This window comes from Opisthocomus hoazin, chromosome 7, assembly GCF_030867145.1.
Source record: "Opisthocomus hoazin isolate bOpiHoa1 chromosome 7, bOpiHoa1.hap1, whole genome shotgun sequence".
Lineage (NCBI taxonomy): Eukaryota > Metazoa > Chordata > Aves > Opisthocomiformes > Opisthocomidae > Opisthocomus > Opisthocomus hoazin.
This window is the reverse complement of record NC_134420.1, coordinates 28,102,813-28,128,236: the sequence shown is the minus strand read 5'-3', so window position 1 is coordinate 28,128,236 and position 25,424 is coordinate 28,102,813. Positions and strand designations below refer to the sequence as shown.

At 47.5% G+C, this 25,424-nt stretch overlaps 1 protein-coding gene across 2 annotated transcripts in view; it reads right to left on the bottom strand.

The window, feature by feature from the left end:
* Positions 1 to 5,948: 5,948 nt before the first annotated feature.
* Positions 5,949 to 25,424, bottom strand: part of CD82 (CD82 molecule) — a 44,930-nt gene continuing 25,454 nt past the window's right edge. For both annotated transcript variants that reach the window (XM_075426481.1, XM_075426482.1), the window contains 7 exons: positions 22,469 to 22,541; positions 18,957 to 19,081; positions 17,680 to 17,754; positions 11,585 to 11,692; positions 9,129 to 9,320; positions 8,756 to 8,839; positions 5,949 to 8,136 (listed from right to left, as the gene is read on the bottom strand). In XM_075426481.1, coding sequence (XP_075282596.1) covers positions 8,059 to 8,136; positions 8,756 to 8,839; positions 9,129 to 9,320; positions 11,585 to 11,692; positions 17,680 to 17,754; positions 18,957 to 19,081; positions 22,469 to 22,541 — 735 coding nt within the window. In that variant the 3' untranslated portion in view covers positions 5,949 to 8,058. The remainder of the gene's footprint in view (positions 8,137 to 8,755; positions 8,840 to 9,128; positions 9,321 to 11,584; positions 11,693 to 17,679; positions 17,755 to 18,956; positions 19,082 to 22,468; positions 22,542 to 25,424) is intronic.

The window sequence follows — 25,424 nt, the reverse complement described above, 5'->3', positions numbered from 1 at the left end:
TCCCGGGTGACTACACAGAGTGTATTAGTTTTGAGGAAAGGGCACCCATTGATTTCTCCAGGCAGCTTTCCTCATACACTGTGTGGAGCCCAGCGCGCTGCTGCTCTGCCCTGCTTAAGCCTGGCTGAGTTATGCAGCTCTGAAGAATTGCCCATAGCGGTCTAGAGGAGCCACCCCAAAATACAAAGTACTCAGATGTCCATCTTTTCTCAAGTAACAAGTGATCACATGAGAGAAAACAGACTAAAGTTGTGCCAGGAGATGTTTAGAATGGGTATTAGGAAAAAATTCTTCACTGGAAGGGTTGTCAAGCATGGGAACAGGCTGCCCAGGGAAGTGGTTGAGTCACCATCCCTGGAGGTACTTAAAAGACGTACAGATGTGGTGCTTAGGGACATGGTTTAGTGGTGGACTTGCCAGTGTTAGGTTAATGGTTGGACTCGGTGATCTTCAGGGTCTTTTCCAACCTAAATGATTCTACGATTCGAAGTGGTGTGTCAAAGTGGTCCTGGTTTGCACATTTGTTACAGACACCTTTGCTTGAAGGGGAAGTAGCAGATACTCCCTAATCTAACTCCACACAGCCTAGGGGCAACAGTGGTATCTTAGTTTGATAGTTTGTTCTTTTTGGTTGGGTGTTGTTTTGGGTCATCCCCCCCCCCCTTTTTTTTTTCCTTCAACCCCCAGATCTTAAGAAATGGAGATTTAAAGGCAAGAAAATTACTTCCTTCTCTCAGATGCAGCCAACATTCTTGACTATTTGCACGGAAAAAACCACACACATCTTGCCAGTCTATCCCACCTCAGAAGGCCAATACACCCTGTTGTTAGCTCACATATTTAGAATACAGTTTTATAACCCTATTTTATCCAATTCTAGGTCTTTTACATAATGTTTACTATGAGGCAAACATTAAGGAAGCAGAAGAAACCTCTCCATCAGAAGTTATCCCAGTATTTTCAGTCCTGTTTAAGCAGAAGAAAAAAACCCCCATAAACAAAACACATTTTGTTTTACAAGAACCCTACACCCTCTAGGGAAAAACTGTTTTGCCAAAAGAATTCCCAACCAGTGCTAACTAGAGTTAATTACAACATGGTATTAAAAAGACAACTACTTTTCAAATACTTATGAGCACAGTGAAACAACCTCTGCCAAAATTAAAGGTCTGCTCTCTGCTGGGTTATTGTTGCAGGCTGTCTGCAGACATCACTGCATGAGTTACGCTATTCTGACATCATTTTGCAAGTTCAGTGCCCAAAGCACATGCCTGTACTGTAAGACGGTCTTGACAGGACCTCACATTTCCACCCTAGTAAACCCTAAATAGTTTCCAGAAGCGCGATGCAGAAAATGCCCAGGAAGCATGCTGGGTAAGCAGTTCAGATGATCGCATGCTCTGGGATTCTTGCTGTCTCTGAAGAACTTCCATATGTCCAGTCTGGAACTCTAAGCAGGGCAAAAAGAAGTCGTCAGTCTGATGCACGTTCCTCTGATCTCCAGCACTGTCACAACTGTTGCTTTGGAGTTAGCTACCTGATGCCAGGGCAGCCAGATCCAGAAAGAACTGCAGACCAAGAACTTCCAGGGAAATTGCTTGGACAAGAAGAGACAATACGGAGAAGGCTTAGGGTTATGAACAGCAGGTAATGTTGGCAAGAGTCACGTGATTGACAAGGTCTGTCACCATGGTGACACAGTGAGGATCTGGGGTCCTGGGGGATGTCTAGTTCTGATACAAGTCTGGAGCAGCAGCACAACAGCCTCACACAGGTGTAAACTAATAGTTCTCAATGTGGTGAACACTCACAGATCAAAGAGCAATATCAAGATAACCCCTGAGCTGCTGCCATTGCTCAAAGCCACACTGTGAAGGAATAGGAGTTACTAACATCTGGAGCCTATAGGACAGAAGGAAAATGCTCTCTGGTTTCCTAGAGATGGGACCTGTTGTGGTTGCAGAAGTAGGTTTCCATATTTTCTGCTTAACTCTGGATTGTTGTGGACAGATAAGTCACCTCCTGATGCCGTTCATTGGTGAGAGAGGTATAGGAAAGCAGACACCAGAGAGAAATTTAATTCAAGTGTGTGCAAATACCACCCTTGGGGGCTAAAGCAGGATTTTCCCTCTCAGATTCCACGCTTCTCAGACCATCTGCATGCTACTTGGAGCCTCATCCTTCTCTTAACCCCCTATTTTAAGTAGGTGTAATATTTTTGCCTGGAGAACTGAGAAAACCTTTTCTCCAGACACACAGCATCCAATACTCCTCTAATCCCTCCCCACAAAAGCCAAACGGCATACACACGCCCAAGCCAATTGTATTATTAGGACCTTAGAAGGGAGAAATCAGAAAATTCATACCTCTGAGAAGTAAGAATGTATGGCTAAGGTTATATAATCTACTTCGAAGAAGGTAATTTCCCATGTTTGGCAGAAGAGATTCTTGCCACAAGGCAAGAAATTGCATGCACTCTACCAGCACATGCCTGCTAGAAACTGCTTATAATGGTTAAAGCACACTTCGTAGCTTTACTAGCAACATTTTATTAATAGCCTTGGTTCACTACTAGCATAGTTTTTGCTTGGGACCTTTTGCCAGCTTACAAGTATTTGAAAATTTCCATGTTAGTAGATTTTACACTGACAAGTTTTTAGTGCCAACCTGGCTTAAGACGTCATTCAGAAATCCTGGCTGCTCACTGAGGCTTATTCTTTGTAATAAAAGGCCAAGGCTAGAGCCAAGAGTCTCAGAGGCTAATGGGTTAGAGCCAGATCATGAATAATTGAGGGTATGTTCTCCATTTATGGCATTGAGTGGCAGCAACTGGCTGTGAAAATGCATTTGTGGGAGTCCCAGGGCTCTCAGGGTTTTCAGCAACGAGCCCCGGCGGCTGCTGTTCCTCACCTTCCCCAACCAAGTCATGGAGTCTGACACCACCACTTGCAGTCTGTCCTTCAGCAGCCAGAAACCAGACCTTTTCTGAAGTCTACCAAATGCAGCCTCAACTGCAGAGTACAGCCAGCAGGGATCAGCCACACCACGACACGTGGGAGAGTTACAGAGAGAAGAACAGCTGCCACGCTACATTTGAGTACATGCCCTGCAAAAACCATCACAGAAAACAAGATGTACTGCGACCTATAGGCTCACCCACACCCACTCTAATGCAATTCCTCTTCTCTTTCCAGAAGGAAAAAAACCTCATGGGAAGAATTACAGCAGCTTCCGAGCTCCTCATGACCACAAGAATGAGGAGTGTCACCAGTCCATTACCAGGGGCCTTGCTTAAGGCCACAGGGAGGTCACAACTATACTCCTGCAATATTAATTATTGGCCTGGGACAGCTATATCGCAGCTCACTGGTTACACACAAAACGCTTCCCCGTGCTGAGCTACTGCAGAGGTTGGCACTGCGGGTTTTGCTAGACAAACGTTGCAGCTCCCAAGAAGTCTGAGTGCTGTTCTGATTTTCAGTTCCAGCAGCAAACCTTTACCTCTGGAGGTGAGCTGGGAGCCTGGGTCCTAGGAGCAGCAGCAGGTTTCTTGCTCTCTAAAGGTCAGAGGACTTTCTTCCTGGAATCCTTTTTCAAGATGAGGTTTATAAGCACCAAATGCATTAGCAGGTAGGAGATGGAGGTGGATGGGGAGGAAATGAGGAGAGGTTTCTGAGTAAAGGGGAAGTAATGAGGATCTGCTTTCAGTCCCTCCCAAGTATCTCTTTCAAAGCACAGGTATTTGCTTCCGCGCCGTTTCCTGGTGATCCCTACGGAACTCGCTCTGGCAGAGGGCTGGAGGAGCGACATGGTGAGGAGTGCTGGGCTGCTGTTGAGTTTCATGGGTGGGCACGGCTTCTTGCCCAGAAGGTGTTCAGGAGAGGCGTGCGGCCACCCTGGCTGGACTGGAGTGAGACCAAACCTTGCACCGTGTGTAGGGCACGAGAGTTGTTCCCTCTGCATGTTTTATCTACCATGGTAATGATTTCACTCCTTGAAGCCTGCTTTGTTGGAGGAGTAAGTACACAGCAGGCTGTTCAGAGCTTCACTTGGAAGAAAAGCCCTGTGCTACTTGGTTGGGCTAAATGTCTGTTCAGAGCAGCGTGTCCACCATATGGGCGCAGTAGTGAGTGCTTAGGGAAGTACTGGAGCACCTCTCCTACAAGGACAAGCTAAGAGTTGGGGCTGTTCAGCCTGGAGAAGAGAAGGCTCCGGGGTGACCTTAGAGCAGCCTTGCAGTACCTGAAGGGGCCTACAGGAAGGATAGAGAGGGACTTTTCACAAGGGTGTGTAGTGATAGGACAAGGGGCAACAGCTCTAAACTAAAAGAGGGCAGATTTAGGTTAGATATTAGGAAGAAATTCTTCACCATGAGGTTGGTGAAACACTGGCCCAGGTTGCCCAGAGAAGCTGTGGCTGCCCCCTCCCTGGCAGTGTTCAAGGCCAGGCTGGATGGAGTTCTGAGCAACCTGGTCTGGTTGCTTCTCTGGGCAGAAATCAGAGAAGCACACACAACCCATATAGAGTAGTGGAAGACATGCAACAAAACTCCCAACTGTGTGCTGCTCCAAGAAATGGAAGGGAAAACTATCCCTAAAAATGCCAAGCATGCAGCACAAATCGTTTACGAGGGGAATACATTTGTAATTACAAGTTATTTTCGCTACCCTGCTGCCAGGAGTAACTAGGAGCAGAAGGAAGCTATCAGTGTCATCATCTCATCCCCCAGGGACCTGATGCTGCTGATGCCGCAGCACCCGGGCCGAGTTTTCTTGGTGGAACACCTCCCTCTAGTGGCCAAAGACAAGTGGTTTCCACAGAGCTCGGGCAGCTGGGGAGGCAAGCAGCAGTCCTCACCTTCCCTCCTTTCTGCTTCCAGCTCCACATCAGGCTGAAGGAGGACCAGCAGCGCCGTATGACCAAGAACCACAAGGCCAGGACAGCCTAAACAAACAAGCTGTACTCACAGATCAGACAGATCACTGCACCCTGCTGTGGGGCCAGGATCCATTTAAGCATCTCTCACTCCCACTCGGCTGATCAGGGTAACCAAAGCCTTGACTTTAGACCCGTTGCCACCAGTGTTTGCTGGTAGCACCCCAGCACCTTCTCCTCTGCAAACGTCACTCTGTTTCTTCAAACACATACGAGAACTTAGGTCATGCTTATTATGTACTAAAGCAACAGCTCCAGACTCCATCAGCACGCTAACATAGGTCCTTCTAAGGACAGCCATTTTAAATGGCCAGAAACATCACCACGCAGCAGGATCTGAAGGAGTTTTGAGATCCAGCTCATACCCACTTCTCAACTGCTTAGTGGAGGGAAGAACGAAGATTCACACAGTTGCTCTAACTGCTTCTCAAGAGCTTTTCAAGAAGTCAAGCCCAGTGTGTGGTGGCATAACCTACAAAAATGGCTAGGTAAGCTTTCTTCCTCCTCAAAGAGGCAGGGCAGGAGCTGATAAATCTTTTTCTAAAATAGCAGCCCAGAGGCAGGAGCCTACTGAAGATGAGTAGGAAGAGGAAAAAACAACCAAGCTAAGCTAGCAAGAGCTGTATGCGCTGTGGGCATAGCAGCAAACTTCTGTTTTGTCAGTTAGTCCCTGAGGCTTATGGCTTCATACAATGCAGACTGCATGGATTTGAAGAAACGTCTTCAAACACAGAGATCACTTAGCTTAGGAGATAGCAGGTAATCCAAAGTAACTACCACTCTGTCAGCTCACCCTAGGACAGGCCTACTTCATACAACAAGGCAAAGTTTACCCTAGAATATGTGCCGGGAAAATTGTCACCTCCCGCTGCTGGGCAGTATCTTTACAGTCCACGCTGATTTCACACACGGGCCTCAGAACAGCTTTTGCCAGGCCCTTTGCTACCTTGAACAAACAAGGTGTCAGTAATTTGCATGTAAGCAAAAGGGGGTGGACAGGAAGCAAGAGGACAAGTCGTAGGCAGAGAGTTTTTTTAGCAAAGTCTTTATTACAGAAATATTCACCCTCTAGACTTATATCTGTACATGCATTTCTTCCAGTAGGAAGATGTTGCTAAAAACAGACAAAAAACAAGAAGGAAACCCAGCATGGGCTCCTTTTTACTTGCTGTTCGGCACTGGCATTTGTAACTGAACAAGAATCTTACACACAAGAACACATTAGAGAACAGACTCGGTGCTACAAAAGCTAGCAAGCTGTACTGCTAAGAAGAGTGCCTTCTGCTAGAGCAAAGGTCAGCTTGAGGGATCTGCACAGGAGGGGGCAGCTGTCTCAAAATAGCAAAGCCTTATCAGACCTCCATAAAAACCAGTCGCCCGGTCCTATCTACTCTCCCCAGTCACTGCTGTGTCCAGAGATCAGGACGGAGCAGGGACTCACTGCTGGTGCCCTGATCCCCTGCATAAGCCTTTCTTCCCAGAAAGAAAACTGAGTAGGTAGTGAAGTCATCCCTTTGAACCGCTGCTAGGGTTATTCCTACCAACCCCAACCTTCACCAGAGACAGTCCTGGGACCACTTCCGTCAGGCAAAGCCTCTCTCACGAAGTACCTTGTCTCAGGTCTCAGGTGAGGACCACCCACTTCTCTCTCATGCAGCTTCCTGCTCTCACAGTGACTGCACACGTGTGCGACTGCGAGCAATCTGCTGTGCCCAAGCCACCTCTGAGACTGAGGATTTGCACCCAGCTCCCTCATCTAAGAGGCTGTGGCAGTTTTTGCACATACACTTCCTACTTTCGTCTGCTCTGCACCACTCCTTGCTGCTGGCCACTGGCTGAATAGAGCGGACAGCCCAGCCATTATGTACAGAAGTGATCCGGTCTGTACGACTGCAGAACCAGCTACTTATGTGCTGCAGTGCTTGCACTTGAGACAGAGCTTAGAATGCAGCCGTGGCTCCAGACTGCAGTGGAGTCAGAAGACTGGGCAACTGAAATAAAAGCAACTTATCCTTGCATCCAAACTAAGAACCTGAACTGGACACCAGCAGCAGAGATATCTCCAACACAGAACGTCAGCAATCCAGTCAGATCCCTCCATATTCATAATTAAAAATGACAGCTAACAAATTTTACGTTCATAAAAGGGGCGGGAGAAGAATCAAGTTAATCATAACCTCTATAAAAGTTGGCAACCCAAGAATGCAACCAGCAGAGCCAGCCTGGGCCTGAGTCCACACTATGCAGCAGCCTCTGAAGTGCCTCCAAGCTGACAGGAGCCACCAAAGCAGTGCTGGGGGAGAGAAAAGGGTAAAGAGGTAAGCAGAAGAAACACGTTAAGTGTCAAAACCAGAAACCAGGGGACCCATTCCAGAAGCAGCTGAGCACCACCACCACAATCTGCCAGGCCACTAGGAACAGGCAGGCTTGGCTCCTTCTCGGTAGCTTCTCATCACACTCCAAGCGAAGAGCTCCGTTGAAGGCAAGGCATAGCTGACCCCAGAAGTTGGAGAAGTGAGTATGAGGGTAGCACTCAATATTTCAGATGAGAGCCTAGGCTGGAAGACGCACAGTAGGAGCCAAATCAGGTTAACTGCAAGGGAGGAGAAGGCCTATAAAGCACAACTAGTTAACCACCACAAGTCAGTGAAATAGGTGAAGCTACCAAAGCACTGGAATCTCAACAGCAATCCTGGCTCATGGGACAAATAGATGGGACTTCTGGGGGCAGGGGGAAAGATGTGTGGGAGGAGAACCAGGGGGAGAGGAGTTACTGTATGTTGGGCCCAATGGGTTGTGGAATGGAGATATGAATAGTATTGATTAACATGGAGCAGGCAGCAAGAGCATTGTCCCCTCAGGTTAATCAGTGTCTCACGTGACATGAGACAGTTAAGTTCTGCTTCTTGAAGTAGAAATAATCCAGAGGCAGGATGCAGGTGGCCTAAGGGCCCTATTGCCAGAAGATCAGGCTGTATTGCAGCTCTAACAGTTCTTAGCAGAGTGGTATCAGAAATGGGATGTCACAGGAACAGTGGTCAATGGTTGGACAGTCTGGGTATGAGGCAGGAATGTTCTGTTTGCTCCTTTGTCTGTGGTGCTGCAGCTCCGGAGTCAGCCAACTCAAGACTTGGGCACTTTGGTGTAGTCTTCACTGTGTATGTTCTTGCAGAGTGAAATGGACAGTATCATTCCCAGCAGCTGGAATAAGCCATGAAGAATGGGAACAAAATCAGCAATCAGACAGGTAATACGGTGGGAAGAAAGGGTGGTGCAGGGGAGCAGAATACTGTGGTCTCCTTTTAATGACACCACACAGGTGAACAGTTGGTCCCCAATGCAAGGAAACCTGGTCTAGTGGAAGGTGTCCCTGCCTATGGCAGGGGGGTTGGAACTAGATGATGTATAAGATCCCTTGCAACCCAAACCATTCTGTGATTCTATGAAAATGCAATAATTGAGATGACAAAAATATTTTGCTGCAAAAAGATGTGCCTTCATCTGGAATCTGTGTTACGGGCTTTTTCAGGCAACAAGTGGGATTTCATTAGTGGGATCTTGCTTGTGCCATTCTTCCTGATTACATATGCAGTGAATCACCAAGCATCAGACACAGCAGCAGGAATCACAAGTAGACAGGGCTTTGCTCAATTTTTAATCCAATCAATGAAAGCAGCAGTTCAAAGCTCCAAGTAGACACAACTAAGAGCTACAACTGCACTGCCATTAAACCAGGTGTCTATTACTTGAAAAAATAGCTTTACCTTTAAAAGAGTCTGCATGGTATGACAGTATAGGTTCACGCCAGGGAGCAACTTACCTCTACAACAGCAACACCAGTGCAGACCCCAAGAATGATGCCAAGGTTGTCCTTCAACCAGTTCTCTACACCATCCATGCATCCCTATGGAGAAAACATGGTCACAAGGGAAAGAAGCACTAATCTCAGCATCTCAAGACTGAAAGTCCATAATACATCTCCTTGTGCATGCAGAGATCATCTCAGTTACATGCTATACCAAGTTTCACGGTAGCTTTAGCAGAAAAGGGCAGGATCCTTGTACCTCCTTGCTCCCACTTCCACAGGTGCTTCAAGCAATACTGATGGGAAAAAAGTGCTCCAAATTCCCAGAGGAACAAAAGACAAGGTGACTTCAGTGGAAGCTTCACAGGGCCCAGACATACCCACTCACCTGCTCATGAACAGGCCAGTCAGCATACGTTGCAGTGCCGTTGACAGGAACATCCAGATCACAGAAACCGCTGTCTACCTGAAAGCCCTTGGAAATGTTGGAGCAGGAGCAGGGATATGCAGTCATGCTTCGGTTGATAAGAATCTCATTATTTTCCCAGTCCTTTGCTCCACTCCAGCCACAGCAGGCGATCTAACAAGCAGAGAGAGATGATGGTCTTACACTACTTTGCACTGGTAATATACTGCACGCAAAACCAAACAGGCAGTGGAGGCAGAAGTACAGGGGAGCTCTCCAGGTAACAACAGTCAGGCCATACAGTCTGCATGAGTTAGTTAACATTAGAACATCACCCTGGTTACCAGATGACAACCTATGCCGTCCAGAAGACAGGGGAATTATTTCCTACCAAAGAATCACTCTGCTAGCAAGACAAGAATCAAAGGGCCACTTTAGCAGACTTTGACCACCATAGACTGTAATACGCACAGGCCATCCACAAAGTTCTAGCACACCAGTCATGCTAGAATATGAATCCTTCCCAAGAATTACTGCAGGAGGCCTCGCTACTCAGATTTCAGCAGACCATGCAGCTTGACATCAACTCTACAGAGTGTAATTTTTATTAGGTTTTGTAAACTAAATACTAGCAAATCTCATCCCCAGGTGACAATGCTAAACAGAAGTAAAAGTGCAAAACAGATGTTGCTGGTGAGTCAGCTGGAGGAGGACAGTTGTCCTGTGCGACACATTTGAGAGAATTTTTTGTGTCCCTCCAGTTCATTGTCAGCAGATTGATTTGATGAGGAAGAAGCATGGCAGGCAAGAGATCAATGTGTTGACAAGACATCCCACGTCTTGAAAGACATCTCAAAAGGATTGCTACCTAGTCTTCCACTAGCGATGCCATTTCCGCAGGTTTAAACGCTAAGACTTTACTTTTCTTTGAGTAGCCCACATTTTTTGAGCAGGAACTCAAAACTCACATGAAGCAGGAACTTTTCGTTTTCTGCTTCCCAGTTGCGAGGTACCACTGGTCTTCGCTGTGGCCCCCGGGGGACAGCAGCAACCACCGCACGATGGCGTCGACATGCCACCGAGCCCCAGCGTCCGACCCGCTGGGCTGCAGCTGGGACTGGCTGGAAGGTGGGATGAGGAAAGTTTTCCATCCATTCCACATCTACATTCCTATACAGCCACGTGATAAAACTTCAGTTGCTGGAGGGGAAAGCACATTGGGAACTCCAGCAGAGACTAAGATCTTATCCTAAGCATGGATCCCACTGCTTGCACGGTGGTGCAGAGCAGAAAGGCTATCAAACTTGCAGTGGAAGTTCAGGGAAAATCCTGCTCTGCTCAGAAAAGAAATATAATGTTTCAGTCTGACATAACAGACATGAGAGTAGAGGTACAAACAGCTGAACACCCACACCAGAATGCGCATTTGGATCCCAAGTAAGTGTTGAAGATCCAGCCTCTGGAAGGAACTACCTCTGCCTCACAGAGGTTTGGACTTTAAGCCCAGGACTGATCTACAGAACACCCACCCCCTTTTAAATGCTCACTCTAGTGTATGAGAGGAATTAGAACCCTGACACTCGACTCTTCCACTTCTACAAAAACTTCTGCTGTTACTACATAAAAAAAACAGGGCTCAAGCAGGATCCTCTCTCCACAGCAGATTCTGCCTTCTCTCGAACGGACTAGCGAGGAGATGCAACTACAGTGATAAAACATAAATAAATCATTCTCCCTCCAAGGAGAAGAAATGCTGCAGGTCAGTGTTTTGCAGACCAAAGAACAGACAGAAGAAAAATGTACTACTTGTACTCACTGCACACCAGTCCCATGTTAGGCATGTATTTAACCACAACAGCCAGCCAGCTCTCAAGCCTGTGGTTTGGCATTAATCAGCTATCATGACTCCAGTGTGCCTGAACACTGACCTAGTTGCTCAAGCACTGACCCTGACGCTAAAACAGAAACTGTGGGTGGTTGGATGGCTCCCAAGAATGCTGACACTTGCAGAAGAGCCATCACAATAAGCAAGCAACATGCACCAAGCAGTAAGGCAGGCAGTGCTGCTGGCTCGCCTGGCAATAAGCTAAGGACTTTACTTGCTACAGAAATAGTATGCACTGTGGCTTTCGCACATGTTAGTATTCTGAAAGCCCTGCGGACAGAGACGTGTTGGGGTGCCGTTTGATAGGCCAGGTCCATTAGGCTATGCACCCAAAACTAGCTAGTCCTAACAGCCAGTGTGCAGGAATGGTTCACGGTCTTACCTAGTATTGCAGGCACCAAACCCCACAGGAAGCTTTGTAGATCAGCCAGATCAATGTCCTATAGTATTGCCTCTTGCAATACCTGTTTTCCTGTCCTCAGCCCAGCTTTAAACGCCATTTACTGCACTGACAAATCGCATCATCTGCCTTTTGCTGCCCCCCATGACTCACCTGTGTTTGCACATAGTCCCATGCATCTTGTAAGTTCCTCTTATCATCATTCAAAGGGTCATAATTTTCAATCAGAGTTCCAACTATGTGGGACAACTCCTCTTTCAGCTGGAAAGGAAAAAAGGCAGGGGAGTTATATTAGTTAATCTACTAATTTAACCTGTAGCCTTTTCTTTCGGGGCTCAGGGTACAGAACTCCCCTCCCTATCACCTGTGCTAGTCCTGCTGTGGGTCCACTTTCCCCACAGTGGAGAAAAACAGGAGCTTATTATTGTCATGAGTGTGAAAACATTTTATTTTGCTCTAGCTCCAGTGAATGAGGCTAGAGCAGAGAAGGTGCAGACAGTGATTACAAGCACGAAAAAAATGGTGAATGGGCAATAGCTTCTGCTTAGACCTTCTCCAAAGGATCTGAAGGAAACAGTAATAGGTGCTCAGGCTATCACACTCCCACAACACAATTATTTTTAAGTTACAGCAAATAGACAGATAGAACCATGACTGAAGTCATTGGAAAGTGAGCATTTAATTGGCACACAAAGCAACGCTTAAAGGAAAAAAGCAACCAGGCAGTGAGAAATCCCCCAGACTGACCTTCAGATACCTTACTCTGCAGTCTTGTCCATGCTTTTAAGAAGAGGCAATACATACGATCAACAGGATGAAATACAGAACGTGTTTACTAAGATAAAGTCCCACTATGATGACCAGATTGCGTTTCTGGCTAAGAAAGTGTTTTTTTTTCCAGGCAGAAGAAAACACAACAAATCCACTCTAGCTTTCAACGTTGCACAGCCTGCTGCTATGTAAGAAGGAAGTTTTTCTAGAGAAAATTAGTTACTTCTAGGCCCCCACTTCCTCCACAAATCAGTTTCTTCTCAAGCTTATTCAGCAGATGGGAGACTGCTGCTCAGGTTCCTCAGAAGCTGAGACTTGGAATAAATTCCTTTGCTTACTGAGTACAGCATTATGCTTGTTACAGTGTTGATGGGAAACACATTTGATATACAGAGAAGTTCAGACATCAAACCGAGCAACCACACATCCCCTTAAAATCAGAATAGAAAAGGAAGTCAATTTAACTCATAAGAAACCAAAGGTGTGGAGTCCTGGGCAACTAAGTGGTATGATGTATGGAGGACAACTGGACACCTACCACAGAAAAACTTGGGTTGGTGACCACAATACCAACAAACAAAAAACCCTATAGGCTCCAGTGGTCCAGAGTCAGGGAACAGAAACTGTCTTAGTATGCATCAGGAAAATCCTTCCAGAAGAGGCAGGAAAATAGTAAAACAATCGTACACAGCACAAACTATGTCTTCAGAAACGTTCTATGCAACCGCAGTCACTCAAAAAATGCTAAGTGCAAAACATAACGAGGACAGATCAGATGATATATACAGCCTGAGTCTGGAGGAGAAGGCAAGACAGCAGCTTTGCTGTTCAATGCAACAGCCAAAGCACTGGTACTTCCCAGCAAGTCCTTTCCCAGGCACAGAGAAGGGCTACAACGCTAGTAAGTAATAAGGAAACAGAACTGGGTATGGTTATCCTGGTAAGACACAGGCTGAATGACTGCTGCCTGCCCCAGACGAGACAGAGATGAAAGATGAGTGCAAGCTGAAGGACAACACTGCCTTAAGTACTCACAGGTAACACAGCCTTGCACCACAAGCGAGACTCTGGTCCAGAATCTCAGCCACTGCAGTTCATCTCCACTGCTCAGGGAAGTTATGAGTCACTCTGCTCCTGTATGAAACAGGGTTTTCTGACGTACAGCTGGTGGAAACTTCCCTTTCGCACAAGGCAATGATCGGCCTCTCCCCAAACTCCTACAACTGCTGCTTCTATGTTAAGACAGGAAGTACTACAACTATCTAAACTGCTCATTAACAGTCTTCTCACAAAGCTTAAGTGTATTAAATCATCCCTTCACCTCCATTCCTTATGCATATTTACAAGACCTTTCAGTTTGACGAGAGGTGCGCACTACCCCCCAGCAGACTCCTTCACCTTCTTCCACCTCTTTCTGAAGCTCTTCTCAGCCAGCCTGTACATGAGGACAGCTGTTATTGCTAAGGACAGACCCAGATTACTAGAGGCTGGAGAGAAGTGTTGTGAGACTGCTTGAGGGACAGGATACAGTTACACCAGCCTGAGCACTAGGATGCTCCCATCCCATGCAATACCTCTTTGTCTATGGTGCTACAGCGTATTTCAGACCAGCAGAAACATTTTTTTTCCTGTCCTCCTACTGTTAAGCACTACACATGACAACGGCAAACCCAGGGACACCCAGCAAGAGGAAGCAGGGCCTACTACTAGAGAGGAGCTTCTCTACATCAGCAACTCTTCTTCCTAGGAAAACCGCAGCTCAGCTCACTGGGATCAGCTATGTCAGGCCAGACAGATGGGAGCTCCACAATCTTTCTTCTCATGATGTCTAGCTCTTCCCCTTTTAATTACTTCACTTCCCCTCTTCCTTCCCTTCAAATCAAGGCAACGTGACCTGGTTCTCACTAATGAGATTGGCCTTGGCTGCTGCCATAAGCCTTATCAGTCACTGAACCTCTGAGTTCCCACCCTCACCCCTCCCGCACACTGCTGCTCCCCATGTGCAGAGGGAGGCAAGGAGACCGGGGCTTGTTCTCCGATCCTGGGCCCATCTGGCCCCTTAGCTACGAGGCCAGATGGAGCCAGCATCACTTCTGCGAGAATCCCAGGCACTGCCTCTGTTCTCCATCCCAGGACCCCACCACAAGCAGAGACAGGGTCTGAACTAGCTGTCCCCAGTCACAGCTGCAGAGGGAAGCTGTATCTCTGCTCTTCCTCTGCTCTTACACAAGAGCAGGCAAGAAGTCTTACCAAACAGCTCTGGTTTCGAAAAAAGTGAGGCATTTCAGTTAAAGCAAAACTCAGGCATTCCTAGGTGCTTCAGACAGTAACTGGAGAAAGGAGCATTATGCAAAGAGTAGCACAGCTCTGGAGAGCACGCACACAGAGGCAGCTTGTCCATGGCTTTGACCGGCGGAGCAGCCCAAAGGGGAAACACAGGCTGGTCACCCTTCCGCACCTGGCAGAGGAAAACTGAAAGAGCGACAAGCTAGAAAGCCACATTGAACGCTCAGGCAGGCTTTCAGCGTCCTCACCATCTTCACCCATTTAAGGCCTGCCAGGACTCTCTGCTGTGTGGAACGCAACTGCTCAAAAAAAAAAAAAAAAAAAAAAATCGCTGCCCTTGCTTTCTGGGCTCCTGCTGCTTCCCAGCTCTAGCTAGCCTGGTGTCGGGGGGCACATCCCTGCCACCCCACAGCAGGGTCACTCAAAGCCACGGGCCACTGCTAGAAAGCAGCAGGGCTGTCAGCGTCCCCCTCACACAGGCTCACTGAAGAGGGAGCTGGGGAAAGCTGAACACCAGAGGCAAGAGCGTAGGTCTTTGGTTCCAGTCTCAGAATGAATCACGCAGGCTTCTTTCACTGTCAGACACCGTCGGTCATCTAGCCCGTGCCTCTGTCTGAGACTCAAGCTAGATCCTTCCCCCAGCATTTATTAGCATCTAGCCTGCACACAAAAGTAGGCTTATAAAGCCAGGAGGGGGCTCTCACCCCCCCAGTCACTTCAGATTCTGACACCAGTGCATAGTCCTCAGCCCCAGGCAAGTCGCTGCACGCAATCACACCAGTCTGTTTGCTGCGAACAATAGCGAGCAGGGCAATTCCCAGAAGACCACTGCTCTCCTTCCGTCCCTCAAGGCGAAGATGCAGAGCCCTGTGTGAACTTGGCCAAGGGAGACCTTGCCCAGGTTCTCACGTGCTTAGGGGTTTGTGATCAGCTAGATGTAGGTGGGCAGCAACATTCAGCTCACAAAGCGGCATGCCATTCGTGACATTACTATTCTGTTGTCCCTAAAAAACCCCACGCCACAGTTTCAGTCACCAACAGATGTAGGGAAATGGATGGTGCATCAACATCCTCCCAGTAGTATTGGGCAATTCCAGTCTGAAGGGGCATTCCTCCAGCAATGCCCATGGGGAAGGCAAAACAGCAGCCTTCCTGTCAGAGACTCAGCCTTTTACAGTTAACACTAACTCTATTTCAGCATACTTTCACATGTCAGGGGTGGGGAAGGACTTTGACACTGGAAAGGAACAGATATTCCAACAAAAAAAAAAAAAAACCATCAAGTGAATCTGTTCAGTAGCTACTAATCAAGAAAGGGGCAGGTAGAGAGAGGAGTACAACAATAATCCTGTCTACTCTCATGCAGTGCAGAAATAAATACTTCAGTTACAAGCAGTGGAGGAGTGAGTATCACCTCACGAAGTTCTGGATCCACGATCCCTTCCTCCACTCCTGTTATTCCTTGATTTATATCTAACCAAGTTCCTGAAGTCAGAAAGAAATAAACACAAAGACACAATAGACATCTAGGGACTGGATCTTGAGCAGTTTTCAGTTTGTTTCACTGTGCTCCGGGATGACGTACATCAAGTGAAGCACAGCGACATGCATAGCATCGCTGAAGCGCAGCCACAAACCAGTGTGGGGGAGGTTTCAGCCGAGAACTTCCTGAAACAGTTTTTCTTAGTGCTCTAGGCAGGTACTTCAGAGGATCCCTGAAACAGAAGGGCTCCAGAAGAGCCTTTCCATAAGTTTTGTTCACTGAGGACTGAACAGCAGCATCTGTTCAAAGCCCAGCTTCCCCTACCATTCTGCTGGATGCGTACAAGTGATGATCTCAGCCACACGGGCTCCAAGGGCTGTGCAGGATAACCCCCAGCACTTTTATTCTCTCCCTGGTCTGAGGTTCAAGTGAAGAGCTACAGCTCAAAAGCTGGAGTTTTCTAGAGCAGAGTGACAGCTGGAAGAGAAATCCCAACGGAAGTATGGAATTTCATGGTCTGAAAAAGTCACATTTACCCATCGCAGGGGAATGCCCAGCCCACACCTCCTCCTCTGCATTAGTCAGAGCTGCTTGTTGAGCACCAGCAACTTGTTTAAAGCTGTAACTTACACACCAGCTAGCCAACGTTTCAGTTTCTCCTTCAGCCCCAGCCAGCCCAGAGAGCAAGCTCCATTCACACCACATGTGGCAAGGAACCCAGCCAACAGCTGCTCGCAGTCACCGCAGCCACTCATACAAAGCCCTTATCAGCTATGCCAGGGGCAGGCACCTTCCCCCTGCCACCAAACTTCACCACCAGGCCCCATCCATAACGTCCTCATTTACCTGCCTTCTGCAGCCACTTAGCAGGAGGGTTGGCTTAGGGGAAGCAAGCATAGCCGTGCAGTGGTACAGATACACACTTATGTGGCAAAGGACAGGGTTACTCACAACTGGTATCAGAAACCTGCACACTAGGACAGAAGCCAGCTAAGGTAAGCTTAGCTGTCAAACAGCTGGAGGCCTGACTGGGCACTGCCCTGACCAGGGAACCTACAGCCAGGACAGGCTGTTGCAATGCACATCAGTAGCTCAAAAGTTATACCCTTTACACTACCAAGCCTATCGGAGCTCTAGCAGCACACACTGTGAAACTGCATTTCTGGCAAAGAGATCCACTTCAAAATGCTAAACCACTTGGCTTTAAGCTCAAACTGTAGTACACGAACTGTCAGATACTTGGGTTTGCTCTCAGTGAAAGAGGACAGCTCTTCCAAGGAGAGTTTTACATACAGATGCAGAAGGACTGAAAGGACGGACAAAACAATCACCCAGGCTGGTAACCCCTCAAGGCACCAGTGATGGCAGTAATCAGTGTTACTACATGCCCAAATAGTAGTCTGCAGCAGGATTAAGAGGAGGTGTGGTCAAAAGCCTTTCAGGAATTTCTTTCTACTCTTCCCATTACCCAAAAATAAAGCCTGCATACCAAACAGAGCTTCATAATCCTCAAGAAAGTAGCACTACTGAGGCTGGCAGATACAGAAGCAGAAAACTGTACAGCAAAGCTGCTGAGCTGGGGTAGAAAAAAGGACAACCCAGTTATGCCTACTAATAGCACAGCCCAGCTTGGAAGAAAGCATTTCCAGGTGTGTCCTGTTCCCCCAAACCAAGGCCAAGGAAAACGTGCACAGTAAGAAACACTCACCATTTCTTTCTGGAAGTAGATGACCAGTCCAGCAGCAACCTGAGTTACAAGGATTACCATCAGGCAGGTGAAGTACTGGAAATAAAAGATAACAGTTGACCACTATCAGCCTACTACATAGTAGCACAAGTTGTAGTAAGATTTCATATACAGGAGAAGTCACAACATTGAGCCACCACCTTTGCCTGCAGACAAGCTCTGCTATCAACAATGTGCTCCCCAGTAAAAGGCTTTAGTACTAGCATCTGCATCAGACCAGTGCACTTCAGCACCTCTCCCATCAGGCCAACAGGAAAACTTAAGGAGAGAGAGCGTTTACAAGCAGCCCCTGCATGTGTCATTCCAGCTGGGACTCCCTCTCCCACCTCCATCTCCATCCGCAGTCCACTCTGACCTCAATCAGTTGGACTCTGCCCACCCCAAGCCTCCATGGCAAGAAAAGTCAATTTTACAAACCTAATTATTTTTTTTATTATTGTTTATAAAGCCAATTACCTTTTCAAGAAATGCTATTTAATTTGTTTAAGGATCTAAATTTAAGATTCACCAGCAAACTGCTTTTAAGGAAAGTTTGACATCTGAGGTTACTTTTAAATGGCGGCAGCTACTACCATTACATTAGGAGGTGTTCCTAATACCAAGGACACACAATGTGGCCATGCTTCGTTTCCTGCACATACATGCTCTGAATAAGCAGGAGTCAAATTGCAGGCTGAAGGGTATGAGGCTAGTGTCATCTCATCCACCACAGAACGAAAATTTCCTATAGATGAACCATTTGAAGAGAGGTCCTGACATACAGGGTATTCCTATTGAAGCCTCTCTCATCTCTTGCGTGTTCCACAGAAGCTGAACTTTGCAGCACAGCAGGACACTGTCACTCTTCCTCTTCTCTCTCACTGCCTTTGACACTTGTCCTTGCATCTCTGAGAGCACAATGCCAACTGGGAAGTCAGGATGGGGGGGGACAAGGTACAAGGTCACCTGGAGCATCTCCTCTCAGCTGGCAGTCCTCAACCTACTGTTTGCAGAAAGTGTCAGCAACACCCTCTCTTGTTTTGCTGAGTTATTAGCTCATCATTAGCAATGTCTGAGGAACCACTGCTGCAGCCTGTTGACTGCTGTAGAATTTAATTTGTGCAAATTAAGAACAGGATCTATGCTGACCTAGCAGAAGGACCGTCCCCAGGAGACCTGAGCCTCAGCTACAATCCAACAGATACTTTGCAGGAGAGGTATTAAAGGGTGGATCTAAAAGATAGCATGAATTCTCTCACCAGACCCAAGAGACATCGAATTTCATTGACTGCTCCAAGACAGCCCAGGAACCCCATCAGCATGGTGAGAGCCCCAATGCCGATGAGGATGTATGCACCAGTCTTCAAGGAGGGAGAGGACATCTCTGTAGAGGCCAGGAGAGGGAACAAAATTAGCTGCTAACAAAAACTATATCTGCCATCACCATTTAGAGACCTACCTCCATATCTGCTTGTAATACTCTGTTGTCTTCTACAAAGGGACTGCACAGAGGCACGTTGAACACGGGGACAGAAGGCTGCTTCTGGGTGTCTCCTGATGAAGGAAGACTTTCAAAGGCAACCTGCAGGTCTCCATTATCTCAGAGCCTGGGAGACTCAAGGCCACTCCAAACAAATGAACCTTGTTCAGAGAAAGTTAGCTCCTTACTGGATTTTTAACTACATCATAAATGCACTCTGAGAGAGAGTAAGATAAAGTATGTTCTACTCCGCAGCTACTGCCTATTTGCTTCAATTCCCTTCACTCTCTTCAGGGAAGCTTTTTTAAAGTCCTAAAAATCCTTTCTGGTTTGGCTTGTCACTTTAATGCACTATTTCTTGTTCCAGCCATTCTGTTTTTACTTCTCCACGCGCAGTCAACAGCAGGACACACAACTCCATGGAGTGAAACAGGATGCAAGAGCTACAGCTGGTGTTAAGCACAGATGATCTGACAGGTTACCTGACGAGTCAGTGCTGAGTGGTTTGTGGCCAGGCACTCACTGCAGGCTGTTGCAGCACCTGCGTATGACCCCCTGCTAACAGATGTTGTTCCAGAAACAAAACAGATACCATGCCCAAATCAGCTACTTTTACATAGCCTCCTAGCTATCCTCTGCTTTTGTGTCTGGAATGACTCTCCTCTTGAACACTCAACAGTTTCTCAACCAGGTTTAGGTAGTATTATTTCAGACACGCTGGTGCTGTCAGCCCTGTCCCTTCAGCATTTAGTACTGTGAGCAAGAGAAGAAACAAGCTCTTACATTTGGGTTGGTCACAGAACTATTTCTTGCAGAACAGGATTGGACAGAGCAAGCATTACTGCATAAAAGTTGAAGAGATACTCTGTCTAGAAATAGTAACCAGAAACCTCACTTATCATTAAAAGATATTCTTAAACCTGCAAACTGCACAGTATAGGGGAATTCTGGATGCCCAGTGATTAATGAAAATAATGTCCCCAGAGCTCAGCATTTAGTTTCCGGGACAGAAGTCCCAGCAGACAAGCTTCCTCTGAGCAACTCCTGAAACAGGTTAAGAGAGAGAAACTGAATCCAGACTAACACTCTCCCCCCAGGACTTCTGATACCTGGTGCAAGTCACCAGCTTCCAAACTTTTTCCCTAGAACATGCCAAACAGAGGAAAAAGATCAGTTATCAGAAAATGAACCAAAGCCGTTTGCCACACAGGTCACTTCAGACACTTCAGCCTTGATTCATTTCCAAGCCAGACTCTCCCTGGCTGGACATAAGCCACAGAAACCAAGACCTTGCTCCTCCTTCCTCACCAGTCCCGGGACCCTTGCTGCGCAGGTTAGGTGCCGATACTGCAAAGCACGTGCTGAAGCAGCAGCCTTACAGGAGTGGCCTCCACAAGGCTGCACTATTCCCTCCCCCAAAAACTGCTCAGCCATCGTACAAGTGTTGAAGTGCCCAGGTTGCAGCACCTCCACAGTGCTAGAGAGCAATTGCTTAGTCAACTCCTCAGTAGGAGAGAAAAAAGCATTTCCAACTCAAAAGCCCTTCAGAGAAGTGACAGCGGCAGGGGGACAGGAGCCGTGCTTGCACTTCTCATCTGCAATACATCTTCTCTTGCAAGAGAAGGCTCTGCCGGCAAGAGGACTCCTGCTCTGCCCGCCGTCGCTCCGTGTTTTCCCCTGCGCTGGGCAGGCGGCCAAGCAAGCACAACAGGCTCCTTTGGCAGCGGCCGGAGTGCCCTGCTGCGCCGGGCTCCCTCCCCGACGCCTGGGTTACTAAAGCAGAGGGAAAGAGGGGCAAGGCATGGGAAAGGAAGGGAGGGGGCAGGGAGAAAACAGCTGATGCTAGAAATCTCCAGGAAGGAAGCTAAACCCTTCAATGCTCTGTTAGCAGAGATTCTGGGTAAAATGGGAATAAGCAGAGCCAAAGCCAGGGTCCTTGCACGTCCCCAAGCGGCAGCGACACCCCTCAGCCCGGGGGAGCAGCTGCTGGCCCATGGGTACCAAACGCTCCTTGGGCTGCGCAGGGGTGCTGCAAATAGCTGGGTCCTGGCAAGCTCCTCTTTGGCTGCCTGTATTAACAGTGCGTTTCTGCTCATGCCCCCACTTTATTAACCAACACCTCTTACTGTGCTTCTCACCCTTCTGCACTGCAGTAGCAAGTCAGACGCAGAGCACGGAGTAAGCAGCAGTGTCTGTGTGTACGGCATTAGTGGGGGTGCTGTCTCCACTCAGCACTTTCCAAAGCCAGGCCAGGACCTGGGAGATAAAGCCCCTCGCAGGATCGGCGTAGCTGGGAACCGGGCTATGAATGCCATTACTGTTCATTCCCTGGGGCTGCAAGCGGGCACGCAGCCCTCCTGCAGCATCTGACACTGGTGCCAGAGTCAGCAATTCTGGAGGCAGGGGCAATGAGTAACCAGAACCACCAAGCAGAAAAGTTGTTTGAAGGCCCCTCTAGCAAAATGCACAAAGGAAGTGGAGTTTGTGAAAGATGGAGCTGAGCTACTCATTTGGTGAGAGCCCACTCACAGCCCTGACAGCTCAGTTTTTTGGTTGCTGCAGAAAGCAGACCCTCTGTTAAGACTCAAGCTGATGCTCTTGGCTGACTTAACAGGGAAGGAAGCTAGCTCCTCGCACACACAGTGACACAAAACACCTCCGATGGCCCAGCTAAGTCTCAGGCAGTGTGTACAACCCAGCATGTTTCAGAAGTCAGAGCATTAAAGGCTTCACAGCCCACACCTTCTGTCCCCCTCAGATCTGCATCCTCCACTGCTTAGGAACAAACATACTGGATATTTCCAATGTACATGAAGCATCAACACATCCAGGTACCTTCTTTCTTTGGCATTTAAAACAGTTGAACTGAAATGGATCATTACAGAAAGCAGTGAGAACATAAGGGACTCTCATGGCAAAATTACATTAAGGCACTGGGGGCCTTTGGACAGGACGGTAGTGAGGAAGCTGTTGCGGAAACACACAGCATGCAGTGAAAACAGGATGAAATACTAGTCCCTAGATTTAGTTGAAGTATTTGGATTGTTGGGTGAAGAGGCAATGGTCTCACTCAGTCTGACTCTGGTGTTGCAATCCACAAGACTAGGAGGAATGCTGTGTCTCTGGGGTTGCTCCCTTTCACCCTGTCCTTCTGTCCCATCTTGCTATGCATCATGTTATTGCTCAGGCCACAGACCATGCAGAAGAACATTGCCATCCCCATGGCCAAGACACAGCCCTGGACTCAAGTCAATTCAGAAGGAAAAAGAAGATCAAGAAACACAGTCTTACGTAGAACTGCAATGAAACTGGTTTTGTCGGCCAGGATCCATATTCCAAAACCCAGGATCACAGCACCCAGGATCTGAAAGAGCAAAACCAAAACATATATAGCTGGCTTATTAGTTTAGACAAATAAAGAGAGGCAGTCACCATTGTCCATACTTCCAGAGTAAAAACAAGTATTCTTTTGCTGTTCCCACCCATGCCCCCATGGTACTGCTCCCAAAGTAAACAGGATTAGCGTGACTCCAGGAAGAGAGCCTCAGCCAACCGCACAGGAGTCCCAGGTTCTGCTTGGCAGTCCTTCACACAGTATTTTAGTAGTACATGATGTTGTATGGAGGACCATTCAAAACAATCTGAGGAAGAGACCCCTTGCTGCTAGAACCTTGTTGTCAGAAGCACAAGTTAAATGCACAGCTTCTGCGAAGAACCAAGGAAGGACAAACATATCCAGCACATGATTTTAAGATTTTTTTTGAATAGAGAAATCCTTGACCCTATGGGACCAGGCTGGGAGCCAGCTGACAAAGGATTAGATATCTGGCAGCTGGAACCTTCCCAGGAAGGAAATCTTTGGCTTGTCATTCTCTGTTACAACATTATGGATTCAACACACAAACACACACACACAAAAAGAGCAGCATTCACTTTGCCTGCAGGTTCCCTTGAGTGAAGTGCTTTGCCCCTTCCAAAGCCAGTCTTAGGCATTTTGGCTTGGCCCCTACTTTATGCCAGAATATCCACATGTCACCACCACCAGAATCAAGCATTATGAAACATCAGCCACGTTCTCTGCCTCTCTCACCACGCAATCTTATCTAGGGCAAGGGCTAGGAGAGCAGTCTGTCCCTGTGAGGACTCAGTTGAGTCCAGACACCGAATTGAGAAGACAAGAGCCATACATCTTTCCCACCTCATTTGGAGGGGAAGAAAAAGTATACTCCAGTTTAGCATCCAGATATCACCGCATTTTATACTGCTCTGTGAGGTGTCTGTATGTAGATGATCCCAGATTAGGATCAGAGGACCATTACACCCATAATAAAGTAACCATGCTGAGAAGCCTGTAAGTCTGCAGGTTTGATGAGAAGCTGAAAACTTCTGCCATTCACCCAACAAGAAGTGGCAAAGGCTGGAAACCCTTGGAGTGCAAAGATCTAAAACAGACTTTGACGAAACAAGGGAAAGACAAGGAGTGCAAGTGAGATGCTTCCAGAGGACATGAACTCCAGGTGGCAGTTCTTACACCAGCAGGATTTCAAGACAGGATGAAGTGAAGTACTAAATAAACCAACAGGGCTGATGAGAGATTGCAATTCTGTGCTTCATTAGAGAATGTTCTGATATTTGGAAGACAAGGGAAAGGCCAAACCACCACCAGAAGTAAGATGGTAGAGAGGGTTGTATGGACAGACGCTGGCTCCACATTTTGAAAGTTTACACTGTGCTTCAGCTCCTCATACGAAGAAGCTTTTCTGAGCAAAGACAAAGCAGCAGTCGGAAATAAGCTGCCTGCAAGCTTTCCTGGCTTGACAGAAGGCTCAGCATGTAGTTAACTCTGGTGACAGGATTAGAAAGTCATCAAGCAAGTTCCCATCTATGAAGACGAATGAAGACGACTGACTCAGCTGCAGAAAGCATGTAGCTGTTGTATCCCAGAAAAAAAAGAAAAAAGACAAAACGACAAGATGGCAGTCACAAGAATTCCCCCTTGCCTTGTGTCCCAACACGCTGCACCACAGCACTAAATCTGCTGATCAAACTAGAAAGGCCCCTTGAACATGCAACAGCTGTGGTGCCTAAAAAATTCCTCACAAACTTGGTATTGCCAGGAACTGCTGAATTTACAGTTTGAGGCAGTCTCCCATTTAAACTATAGTCTTAATAAAATATTTGTGTTAACAAAGATGCAAATCAGGCTGTATGTGACATCTCTCTTGGCTCACTGACCCCAAAACGTCACCTAAGTTTTGCTGTTGCTGACAAAACACAGAACGGCTGCTGAGCTGAGTTCCTGGGAGGTTATCTGTTATGAGGTGCTCAGACTATCCAAGGCCTGTTTTCATTCCATTCTTTGCTCTAGTCCACAGCTCACGTGTTTGCCAGGAGCTGCTGTGGAAAACACTAAAAGGGGAGGGCAGGGAAAAAACAAACCACAGGCAGAAAACACTATCCTAACAACAACAGTATATTTATCTTCTAGCAGGATAGTATCTCTGCTCAGCATCTTCAGGAGTTTGCATAGCATAGAGAGGCTGCTTCTGCCACTGGCTTGGCTTCAGACCCTCCTAGAGGAAATCACATCTGCCTTCCATAGAGTTCAATTCCTCTGCTCCACTGCTTTGAACTCCTGAAGTCGGGATGATGTCTCCCCTCCATCCTGGGGGTGGAGATTTCACCCCCAATTTCAGCAAGATCCCCCTCCACACCCAAGCCAGAAGGATGCAGCTCCCTCAAGGCAGGGCCAGCAGTTTCCCACAGCAGAGCCCACTGATGAGGGGCATGGAAGCAGCGATGGAGCTGACTCATCTTTCCAGAAAGAGCAGCTGGGGGTCCCCGACTATCCTCCCCCTGCACTACCTGCCTTCATGCAGCAGCACTGAGCCTGGCACAGGGGCCAACCGAAAGGCTCTTAAACACCAGGCTTTGTTTTAGGTAGTAGCCTTTGGCTTCGTTTACAGAAGGGTTAGAAGTAGCACAGACAGCTATATATTCTAAACAAATAGTTTCCAGGGACTGCTGAATTTGTCCAAGAGAACTGTTCTCCCTTTAAGGAGAAGCATCTGCTGTGGCCCATGTCTGCTACCCAAGAAGGGAGAGATAAGTTACGTTTTGATTAGAGAAACTAAGCTTATATTCCAAGCTTATGGTTTGGGTATCATTCGTAGCAAGTAGCCAAGCAGTCTAAATAACCTCTTTCTTTTAATCAAAGCAGGTCGAACCCTTCCCTGAATTAAGGCTC